Source organism: Chrysochloris asiatica, unplaced genomic scaffold, assembly GCF_000296735.1.
Source record: "Chrysochloris asiatica unplaced genomic scaffold, ChrAsi1.0 scaffold00018, whole genome shotgun sequence".
Classification (NCBI taxonomy): Eukaryota; Metazoa; Chordata; class Mammalia; order Afrosoricida; family Chrysochloridae; genus Chrysochloris; species Chrysochloris asiatica.
In genome coordinates this window covers 14,850,024-14,862,363 of record NW_006408536.1, presented here as the reverse complement: position 1 = coordinate 14,862,363, position 12,340 = coordinate 14,850,024, and the positions used below count along the sequence as shown (strand labels likewise).

The following is a 12,340-nucleotide window of genomic DNA, read 5'->3' as shown; positions in this document are numbered from 1 at the left end:
CTTACAGGCTCTTGATCTACGTTGGCAAATTTTCAAATTATATGCCAAATACTAAGTAGGAATACTACTTATGATTAAAAGTGACAGGACTAATTCCCATAGTTAAGGAAAAAAAGAACCCTAAGGAAATGCAAAGTCTACGGACTAACTTCATAGGTGTACCTTTGATATCATGCCACACACATGACTTTCCCTCCCCTACAGCTTTCTAGGTTAAATCTCACAGAGCACCTGACTTTAAGGAACAAACACACACACAAACCAGTGAAACAGACATGGGGAAAGATTATGTACATTTTGAAAATATTACATTCAACAGCTGTTCCACAATCTGGCCATTTTTAGGGCTGTCCAACAATACTGCTAATCCAGGTGAACTATTTAACCAGATTTAATAGTCGATTGATTAATAATAAGTTTCCAAGTTAAACAAGGCATGTATACATTAAAGAAAGCAGTACAGAAATGTACTGTATATGAACTGTTTACAAAAACATACAAAATGTTGGATGGCACAAAGGATACAGTGCTAATATAAACAGATTGTTTAAGCTAAGTGCTTAACATAAATTGTCCATCCCTATAACTAACAAAGAATATTTAAGAGACATAAAATATTTCCTATAAAAATAATGCTATATGGTGTAGAGTACTTTATTCAGTGTATTTTTTAGGTGGTATTCATATGCTCATTTTCTTCTGATTCAGTGAATATATCTCCATCATGTTTCCATTGTCATTCCATCCGAAGCTCCAGGAAAATCTAACTTGCTAACAATCATTTAAAGCGAGAAGAGACGAAAGCAGGAGCAGCAGCAGGAGCAGCAGCATTATGGGTACCAGCTGGGACAGTGTGTGCTTGCAGGTGTCTTTCGGATATGTGCTACCTGTCGCCAGAACTTGTGCTATCAGCTTTACACCATGGTACCAAATAACTCACTGAGGTCACTTCACAGAGCTGTTGAGGTGATTTTTTTAATACCTCTCCTCTGAGCAAGAGTAGAACGGCCTACTGGTTCCAAAACTGGTGATTGATTACGGTTTAAAGCAGAATAGGTAGCTGCCATGGCACCCTAAAAACAAGAAAAAAGGGTAGACATTTGCATAAAATCAAAATACAAAACACAGATTTCAGACAATTCAGTCATATGTAAATTTATGCTGTTGTTCTTGTTAAGTGCCGTGGAGTCAATTCCGACCCACAGTTAACCCTGTATAGGGTTTCCAAGGAACAGCTGGTGAGTTTGAACCACTGACCTTGTAGTTCAAACGACTTTGCAGTCTGGCGTATTAACCCACAGCACCACACCAGGACTCCATAGATGAGGCTAAAGTGGGTTAGACCCTTGGATGGTGCTAAAATTTCAGAGGCCAATGTGGGAGGTTGAAATGAAGGAGAAATGACTGGGTGGGCACAGAATAAGCAGTTCTTCTTGTTTTCAGGACTCTTTTTACTTCTGTGCAACCCTTTAGTATAAGAGGCAGCAAATCTTGCTCTTTTGGAACCTATGCTCTGTCACTGCTGATGCCCTGAGGGAGGTTGCTTTGTGGTGTACATAACCAAGAAGAGTGTAAAGAAAACTGAGGCAAACCATAAGCTTCTCCATCCTTACTTATAATGATCTGTCCTACAGGGTTTCTATGAGTCGGAACTGACTCAATGGCAGTGGGTTACCTACTCCTATAAAACCAAACCCAAACCTATTGCTGATAAGTCAATTTCAACTCATAGGTAGAACTGACCCATAGGGCTTCCAAGGTTGCAATCTTTGTGGAAGCAGACTGATACATCTTTCTCCTGAGGAGCAGTTGGTAGGTTACAACCACTGACCTTTCGGTTAGTAATTGAGCACTTAACCACTGTGTTACACCAGGTCTCCCTTTCCCTACTTCGATAGTCTAAAATAAATGCAAAGTCCTTCTTAAGCTAGTTCTATTACTGGTGCTTAGGCAGCTATTTTCTTTTCTTTATCACCCACTGTATGAGAAGCCCCCAAAAGATCTGTACAGAAGGCGATGGTCTGTGAAGATGCTGACTGTGTTTCCTAGAGAATTTGGCCAATGATGACTTAACAGGACCACAAACCTTAACTAGGTGGGGTGCATCCTGTCTGTTGAGTTGGTATTGTGGCAGTTGGTCCCAGTGGACAATCCAGGGATGTCTGAGCACAAGGGCAGCAGTCAGTCTCTGATGAGGGTCTACATGAAGCATCTTTGACACCAGGTCCTGTAAGGGTCACAGGAATTTAAAAAACAACAAATGTTTTAGTATGCCTGTTTTCCTGTGGCACTCGATACTGCTAAGCACACTTTCTTAACTTTTATGACACTTTTTTCCTGGTAAGAGAAATCTTGGCTCAAAGTAATTTGGCAAACATAATAATTTAGTAAAAATTAATACACCCAACTCCTGACTTATTGACATAGTTACGTTCCATAGACCAGGTCATTGTGTGAAAATGGGCATTATGTAAAAGTGGAGGATGACCGCAACATTACATAACTGACAAACCAGTGAGAATCATGGCCAAATTGACACATAACCCTAACCTTCATAGCCAGTATTGCTCTTGTCTTGTACCTCAGTGATTGTTACTACCAGTTATAGGTCATTAGTGTGCAAAAAAATAATTGACTAGATTTATTACTATTATCATAAGTACAAAATGTTAGATAAAGAGATAGTCGGTAAGTGAGCAGTAGTTGTGTTGCTGTTTCTATGTTCTCCCCTTTGAGTAACAGTAATTTTGGTGCAGTAAAAATGGTCGGTTTATCACATTTTATGTACCTTTAGGCGTTTTAATAGCATTTTTGGGTTCTGTTAGCAATACTGAAAAGTAGAACATAAATGTTCAAAAATAGGAGTTTAATTGTTAAGTGCTGTTGAGTCGATTCCGACCAATAATGACCCTGTATAGGGTTTCCAAGGAGCAGCTGGTGAGCTTGAACCACTGATCTTGCAGTTCAAATGGCTTTGCAGTCTGGCGCATTAACCCTCAGAGCCACACCAGGACTCCAGGAGTTTAATTGGAGGGCTCTAAATACCTCCCACACTTCTGCTTTTAGTTTCTCAAAAAGGTAACATAATTGTGATATACATCACAAAAGCTATCCCCACAGAAAACCGTCTACCACACCTTTTAATTTTTTATTTAAAATTGATCTTCTGAGTAGCCATTCAAGGCCAGGCATTCTGCTAGACACTGCAGATTTAGAAGTGGGAAAGATAAAAATGAACTCTGACCTCATGAAGCTTCCAGTCTAGTGCAGGGAAAACACAGAAGCCATTATAAAACAAATAATGAGTTATTGATAGGATAAAGAAATACCAAGTGTTAGCTGGAGGAATATAGAGAATTGCCTGACCTGAATAAGTGGGATGGCTTAGAAGTGACTTCTTAAGAGGAGGGTGTGCTTTGAAGGATAAGCAGGAGCTTAGAGAAGGGAAGGGGGAAACAGTGTTTCAGGCACAAAGATGTGTCTGGAAGAAAGCCTTCAGATGTAAGAGAACATGTCACAATTAAGAAAGTGAAAGGTGTGCAATGTGGCTGCAGCGCAAACTGTAAAGGACAATGTGGCAACAGGTAAAGTGGGTGAGCTGAGAAGGGACCAGAGTATGAAGGCCAGAAAAGCAAATCTGGAGTTACTCTGAAGGTAAGGGAGCATTTCAAGAAATAGATACAAGGTTTTATTTTAGAGTGATCACACTAGCAAGGTGGACATGTAATTGGATTGGTCGGAGTACACCTGCAGATTCCAATTAGGAAACTAGAAGAGATGATAGTGCCGGGGAAGGGTGGCCATAGTGGTGTGCTGACGAGACAGTTCCAACTTCCAGTGGCCCTGTATAGGGTTTTCAAGGCTATAAATCTTTATGGGAGCAAAAAGCCTTTATCTTTCTCTCGTGGAGTGGCTGGTGACTTTGTGGTGAGTAGCCCAACATGTAACCCAGCTATGCTACCAGAGCTCCTTCAGGGAAAGGTATCAGAGAAAAATGGAGGGACGTGAAGTATTTAGGGGAAAGAACTGACAGAACCTTGAGGATGGATGAACGGACACTGGGATTGGGGGAGATGTTCCAAGCACTCCCCTGCTACAAGATATTTACGGTTTCTTACTGTTAGTTATCACTAACAGCAAAAATAATAATCTACTGGATAAAATTATAAATTAAAAAAAAATCAGGAATCATCTTCCTAATTCTGAAAGTAGACAAGTGTTTAAAACGTATAAAGGGTTGCAAAACTAGGGCACAACAAACTTTTATCATACTTTTAATGAAATCTGTGTGTGAAGCAACATTACTTCTGGCCAAGTCACATAGAACCACTTCTCATCAATGGTTATTCTTGATGTGCCTTTTCTAAATATGGCAGTGTGCTACCTAGAACTCCTTCCTTGGCTCTCTTATCAACCTGTCAAGATCATCTCATTCATGGCTCAAGGCTATTGTTGCTAAAAGCCTTCCAGTCAGTTCTGACTCACAGCAATCCTGTATAGGGTTTCCAAGGAGTAGCTGGTGAATTTGAAATGCTGACCTTGCAGTTCAAACTGACCTTATGGTCCAGTGCATTATTCTACAAAACCCTACATTCAAATTGCACCCCAGACTTCTCGCTTCAGAAGATGCCCTAATGGATATCTCTTAGATTATCACCTAAGCTCTTCACATCCATAATGTCCAAAACATCACTCTTTTATATTCAATATCTTGGTGAATGGTATCACCAAGGTAGAAATGTGGACTACAGGCTTGGTATCTGTTTTTCTCTTACTTTTATGTCAATAAACTACCAATTCCATTCTGCCGAACTTTGTCTACCATTTGACTTAAAACCCACAAGTGCTCTAGTTTAGTTCCCAAAATTCATGATCTAGGATTTCAAAAAATCTGATAAATAATATCCCTAATATTAGGTCACTGAGGACTGAAAAAAACAATGGAGGTAGAAGTGTTAGCATAGTAAAAGCAAAACAAAAAAGCCCAAACATAACCCAATATCGAGTCAATTCCAATGCATAGCGACCCTATATAGGATTTCTGAGACTGTAAATCTTTGTAGACAGCTTCATCTTTCTCCTGCATTACTTGGCACTAAGTGCTCAATAAATGGTTCTCCTCCAAGTCACATATGGCTCATTTCACTAATGACATTCACATTTATAGAGCTCCTCCCCACTCCCAATTTAGTAAGCAATCATGATATCACAAGGAACTCTGGTAGTGTAGTGGTTACGAATCGGGCAGCAAACCTCAAGGTCAGCAATTCGAAACTACCAGCTGTTCCGGAGAAGAAAGATGAGGCTTTCTGCTCCTGTAAAGATTTACAGGCTTGGAAATCCTGTACAGGGTCGTTATGAGTCGGTACTGACTCCACGGTACCTAACAACAACATGATATTACATTATACTTATAATCAAAAGTCTTAACTGTATGTAGTAGCCAAACTTATAGGTATAAAAACTGCAGAACTTATGACAGGCTGTTAACTGGATACAGCTCCTTTTGCTCTTTTTTTCTTTCCTCCCTATCCTGACCTATCTCTCTCCAATGCAAATAAGCATACTGAAATGCAAATAAATGAGAAAACTAATTTGGAATCAGGTATTTATTTTGAAGTGCCATAGGCAAAACTGTCACTAATTTTTATTGGTTTTCATATATAAAATGGAGATAATGCCAAACTTTTTTATTGTTATTATGAGTATTAAATGGGATTAAGTTAGGTAAAGCGCAAAGATGGCCACCATTAATATCATGTTTTCATAAGAAATAGCTTTAGATCTATAAACAATAAGGTCAATTATCTTCTGGGACACAAAACAATTGGTCCATTTTTGAGTTCAAGTTATTTGGTAATGTCACTTCAAAATGCACTTTACAAGCAAAAGTTCTTAATGAATTTATTCCTTTCACCAGGAGTTACAGAAAATTCTTTTCTCAAAAGCTTATATAGGAATGAATTCAAACTTACCTTTGCTGTATCTGAGACAGAATTCCAGTAACCACCACTGAGTGAGAATTTTCCACTACCTATTCTAGCCAGTATTTCCTCTGGGGTATCATCAGGGCCATTTGCGAATGGGGTGTAACTAATAAAATAAAATTAAAATGTTAATGATGAAAATTTCTTTTTTTGGGTTGTTAGTCTTTATGTTTATATCCAGTACCCAAAAGTACTGTGAACAATTCAGAGTATTTACTAAATTAATTCAAGATATAAAAATATAAATAAGATATGCCGTACTATGTTATTGTTAGTTGCTAAGTTCTGTAGGGTCAGTTCAGACTCATATCAACCCTGTATAGAGTTTCTGAGGAATGGTTGGTATGTCTGAATCGACGACCTTGCACTTCAAACCAACCTTTCTGTGCAGTACCTCATCCCCCAGTGCCACATATATATATATATATATATATATATATATATTGATATAACACATAATGGATAAAATGGGGGCGGGGGGAATCAGTAATACATGTTAGAAAATCAATGATACAGTTATAGTTGTATTGATTACATAGCACAAGAGAAAAAAGATGTAACAATAGCGGGATGAGACTATCTAGATAATTTAAATAAAATATTGATGACTAATAGCTTACAATATATGGTTATACATACACTCACCCGGTAAGCATTGTGTAGAGGAGGACACCAAGACTCCATATATCACAAGCAGCATCATAGCCTTGTCGTTTTAAAACCTAGAAAAGGAAAAATTAGTATTCCCATAAGACTGCTTGTTATAGACTTGAATAGGCTGCAAATGGAATTCTATCTCCCAAATCAATATATTTCAGAAAAACTTCAACAAAGCATGGATAACAAATAAGGTGATATATTAATTCTACTATAGAACCTTTACAACTATGAACTTACATACAAACTAAAATGTGCAAAATAGTATATGTGTGTGCGTAATTTGAGTTACTTCATCATTAATGATGAGTCATAAACTGTGACAAATACAGAAAGCTGATCCTGCCCTTAAGAAAATCAGTATATGGCAAAAGAACTGAAAGCAGAAGTAGGTTAAGAATAATTCAAGGTGCTATGTACTGCAACAAAATTAGTTCTTAAGTGCTAAAGAGTCCTGGTGTGGTGTTGTAGGATAAGTACTGGACTGCTAACCCCAAGGTTAGCGTTTCAAACACAACAGCCACTCCTTGGAAACCCTATACAGGGCTGCTATGAGTCAGAATTGACTCAATGGCACTCTAAAAAAAAGGGGTGGGGGAATAAAGATGAGGAAGCAACTTTTTCTTGATACAGGGAGAGAAAACGCTAGGGGGCAACCTGCTCATATGGAACCTATCAAGACTTCAGTAGGCAAGAGGAGTAGGTGGGAGAGTGCAGAGGCTATTCAACTGTTTAGTGCTAGTCAAGAAGTTCAATGAGGCCAGAGGTCTAGGCAGAGGTTATCAGCAGTCAAGAATGAAGGGCTTTGACAAATACTTTGCTAAGCAATTTACATTTTATTTTCCTGCAGGTGACTTTCAGTGTATACAGAAACTACTGGAAAGAAGAGACTGTAAACAAGGACATCCAATAGGAGACAATTTGTAGCAAACTACATGGAAGACTGTGAAGACTGTGAGGAGCTGCACCACACAGGATGTGAAAAAGAAGAAAACTTATCTGCAGACAAAACTGGAAGAATGTAGTGCAGAGTGGATGTATAAGGGGAAAGGGTTCTAAAGAACTTAGTTGTCAGAATGGGAACAATTTGATGAAAGACTGGCCATGGAGAAATGATGGAGAAGGAGGAAGGATTTCAGAGTTTGAATGTGGACAACTAAATGGCAACTGTGAGAAAAGAGTTCAAGTTAGAAATCTGCTCGTCATTAATTCCACTAATATGAAGAAGAGCAAATTTAAGTTGCTGGGTTTTTTTGCTTTTTTTTTTTAAGCTTTTTATTGTGAATTGAGTGAAGGTTTACACACCAGATCATCAGTTTTACATTCAACAAATCACACATGTTTCATCTCAATGATTACATTCCCCTCCATGCAACAACAGTTATCCCACACTTCATCCCTATGGTTCCTGTTTGCATTCCACCCACCTTCCTATCCCTTCTCAACTTTGTCCTTAGGAAAATGTTGCCCTTTTGACTTTGGATGATTGGCCATTCCATGGTGAGCATGCCTTATTAGTGCTGTTGTCTGCCCTTAGAAATCTATCCACTGCTTGGCTAAAAACTGGGTCACAAGCGAATTCCATTCCAGACCTGAAGGGTGGTTGAGGGTCATAGTCTAAGATTCCTCTAGTCTCTTTCTAACTAGGAATCTTGGTCTTCTTTTAATTAGCTTATTTTGAGTATTGTTCCACATTTTCTCCCATTCTATCCTGGACCCTCTAATGCGATCCCCCCATCAAGGCAAAGTTGCTTTTACAAGAAACAGAATTTTATATCTAAAAAGTAACAAAATTACAAGAAGTTTGGAAAATAAATTAGGAATAATCCAACTTTATAATTCAACTGTCACATTACCAATGTTTCTCAGTGTTTGTGAAATATCTAGCTCATGTGTAAAAGCACAGACTTATGACTCGGACAGGGTACAAATAAAGATCTGACTCAGGCAAGTTATATACCTCTCACACAATATACATAATTTCCTGTAAACGGCAAATAAAAGGTATGCACCCTCATACACTCACAATGAGAAGAAATTGTTACATGTAAACTAGATGAGGTGACAATGAAATTACCTAGTATATGTGCCCAGCACATAAGCTCAATATTAGGGTTAATGATTATTCTGATTGTTATCATCTTAATAGATTTTTTTTTTTGGTTTTACATAGTGATAATTTTAAAAAGCATGAAATCCTAAGAGCAAATCAAATGGTTTTCAATTTCATACAATACAACGGGGAATTAAAGTTGCTTAGGAAAAGAAAGAAGTTGCTTGAAGAAAACTTTATAGCTTTGTACCTATTAAGTCAAGAATGGCCACAGAACAAAAAGGGGGAAGAAATCTGCATGTAGCTTAGAGCAGTCATTTATGGTGTGAGGAGAAAAAGCATATGCTAAGATGGCAGTTCTGTGAACAGAAGAACGAAGAGCAATTGGCAGAAGTGGTTTTAGGAGATGACAGAGATAGTTATGTAGCTGAAGACAAGAAATTGCCCTGAAGTTTTAGACCAGGAAGATGGTGACAAAACCAGAGAAACACAAAAGGTATTAAGAAAGGAGTGATAGAAGACAGCTATAGCTGCTCCTTGGAAACTCTACACAGGGCCACTATGGGTTAGCACCGACTCAATGGCCCTTAACAACAACAACAACAACAACAGAACTACACAAGTGTGATTATTCACATTGACAGAAGTCAGGGCAAGAGACGGATTATGGGTAGGACTGGACTGGTGACAGAATAAACTACCAAAACAAAGGGTCAGAATTTTCTTCTGACTACTTTTTCAATAAATCTTTAATCAAGTAATATTAATTATGCCATATTAAATACAGCAAATGGGGGTTTTCATATACTGAAATATTGCAAGCAAATTCTCACAATTACCTCTGGTGCAACAAAATTTGCAGTATAGCAAGGAGTCATTAAAAGACCATTTTCAGCTCTGAGTTGTTTTGCAAAACCAAAATCACAAATTCGAATAGATTCCGGATTACCAGATTCATCCACATAAAGAATGTTGCTAGGTTTCAAGTCTCTGTGAACCACCTAATGGGAACACCAATTAAGAATTACATTAACAATACAATCCATGACCAAAACTTTAACAATACTCTTAAACAAGATGATGAATGCTTATCTTTAAATAATCCCAACAGTATAAAATGCTGATAATGAAAAAACAATGTCAATAATGTAAGCATAACTCTTCATCTTTTAACTGTGGCAAGGAGAAAGAAGTTTACAGAGAAACTGTTTATGGAGAAATACAAATAGCAGTAGTATCTAGTTCCAGGTTATTCATTCATTCAGTAAATATTTACTAAGTGACTATCAAGTGCTAGGGTCTTACAAGAAGGAGTTACGGACACTACAGAGAATACAGACAAAGACTTACCCCTTGTGCATGAAGATATTCAACAGTTTTGGTTATAGTAAACAGGACAGCACTGGCCTCTCGTTCAGAGAAAAATTTCTGTCTAAGAATTTTATCCAGCAATTCACCCCCTTTCATCAGTTCTGTTACTACATATACGTATTTTCCATCATCATATACCTATAAAATTAAATATTAAAAGGTGAAACAACATTTGCACTTTTATTAATTTCAAAACAAGAAAAGTACATATGGAGGCGAAATTAAGATTCATTTATATTCACAGATTATTTTAGCTACCACAATCAATGGTAGATACAAAATTAAAGAGATTGTCTAAAAACACATCCTGTCCTTTCTTTCTGTGAAACTTAATTCAAGGAAATCAAAGTCACTATGAACTGGGAGTGAACTTTTTGCTTTTAGGACTCATTTTCCTTCTTGATCTCTTTTGCATCCACACATGACAGTAGGATCTGATACAAAGACACAACACTCCTGTGCTTTTTCTGGAACCTTTGCACTGGCAGAACTTTTATGTTTATATATACAATACGAATGATTCATTCTGGTTTTGCTCAAACTGAGAGACACGTTGTGGCCCAGTACTAAAATGGAAGATAAAATAGCAAAGTTTCATGTAATTACACAGAAAACACCAGTGGACTCAGGATGAAGAAACATGTAACTCACTGCAATTTTGGTACTTCAGGCAATAAATAAATGAAATAACCCTTTCATTACACTTAGTCCCCTTTAAACCCTCACTAAGGAGCTCTGGTAGCGTAGTGGTTACGAATTGGGCTATGAACCACAAGGTCAGCAGTTCGAAACTACCAGCTGTTCCACTGGATAAAGATGAGGCTTTCTGCTCCCGTAGTAAAGTTTACAGCCTTGGAAACCCTTTACAGGGTCGCTATGATTCGGAATTGACTCCACAGCAAATAACCACCACCACATAGAGTTATTAAAGCCAGTGATGATGAAATTGAAGAATTCTATCAACTTCTTCAGTCTGAAATTGATCAAACATGTAATCAAGATGCATTGATCATTACTAGCGATTGGAATACAAAGGTTGGAAACAAAGAGGAAGGTTCAGTAGCTGGAAAACATGGCCTTGGTGATAGAAATAATGTTGGAGATCGGATGACAGAATTTTGCAAGACCAATGAATTCTTCATTGCAAATATCTTTTTTAAACAACATAAAAGATGACTATACACATGAACCTCACCAGATGGAATACACAGAAATCAAATTGACTACATAGCTAAAAAAATACCAGGGGCAGACTGTGGAACAGACCATTAATTGCTCATATACAATTCAGGCTGAAGCTGAAGAAATTTAAACAAGTCCACGAGAGCCAAAATATGACCTTGAATATATCCCACCTGAATTTAGAGATCATCCCAAGAACAGATTGGATGCATTACACACTAAAGACTGAAGACCAGAAAAGTTGTGGGATGACATCAAGAACATCATACAGGAAGAAGCAAAGTGTCTATGAGAAGACAAGAGAGGTGGAAAACGTCAAAATGGATGTCAGAATATACGCTGAAACTTGTTCTCCAGTATAGAGATGCTATAGCAAATGGATGACGTGAGGAGGATTAAGAGCTGAACAGAACATTTCAAAGGTCAACTCGAGAAGACAATGTCAAATATTACAATGAAATCTGCAAAGACCTGGAGTTAGAAAACCAAAAGGGAAGAACACACTTAAGCATTTCTCAAGATGAAGAAACTGAAGAAAAAATTCAAAACTGTATTAGTGGTATTGAAGGATTCTATGGGCAAAATACTGAATGATGAAGAAGGCATAAAAAGAAGATGGAAGGAATATGCAGAGTCACTGTATCAAAAAGAAATGGTCGATGTTCAACCATTTCAAGAGGTAGCATATGATGTAGAGCCAGAGCCGATGATACTGAAGGAAAAAGTCCAAGATGTACTGAAGTAACTGGCAAAGAACAAGGCACTGGGAATTGATGGAATACAAACTGAAACCTTTCAACAAAGTGATGTGGCACTGGAGGCACTCACTCATCTATGCCAAGAAATTTGGAAAACAACTACCTGGAAGCCAACTGACTGGAAGAAATCTGTATTTGTATCCATTCCAAAGTGAGGTGACCCAATGGAATGTGGAAATTATCAGATAATATCACTGAAGTCCAATGAGGAGTAAAGTTTACTAAAGATAATGCAAAAAATGGCTGCAAGCATACACTGACACAGAACTACCAGAGGTTCAAGCTGGATTCAGAAGAGGATGTGGAATAAGGGATATATCATTGCTGATGAC

General features: G+C 37.8%; 1 protein-coding gene across 5 annotated transcripts in view; it reads right to left on the bottom strand.

Moving 5' to 3' along the window:
* Positions 1-516: 516 nt before the first annotated feature.
* Positions 517-12,340, bottom strand: part of RPS6KA3 (ribosomal protein S6 kinase, 90kDa, polypeptide 3) — a 121,962-nt gene continuing 110,138 nt past the window's right edge. Inside the window, exons 17-22 of one of the 5 annotated variants that reach the window (XM_006835583.1) lie at positions 10,048-10,206; positions 9,537-9,698; positions 6,633-6,709; positions 5,976-6,093; positions 2,087-2,227; positions 517-1,073 (exon numbers count right to left, since the gene is read on the bottom strand). In XM_006835583.1, the coding sequence (XP_006835646.1) occupies positions 951-1,073; positions 2,087-2,227; positions 5,976-6,093; positions 6,633-6,709; positions 9,537-9,698; positions 10,048-10,206 (780 nt within the window). In that variant the 3' untranslated portion in view covers positions 517-950. The remainder of the gene's footprint in view (positions 1,074-2,086; positions 2,228-5,975; positions 6,094-6,632; positions 6,710-9,536; positions 9,699-10,047; positions 10,207-12,340) is intronic. The other 4 variants (XM_006835585.1, XM_006835584.1, XM_006835582.1 and 1 more) reach the window with 4 other exon arrangements.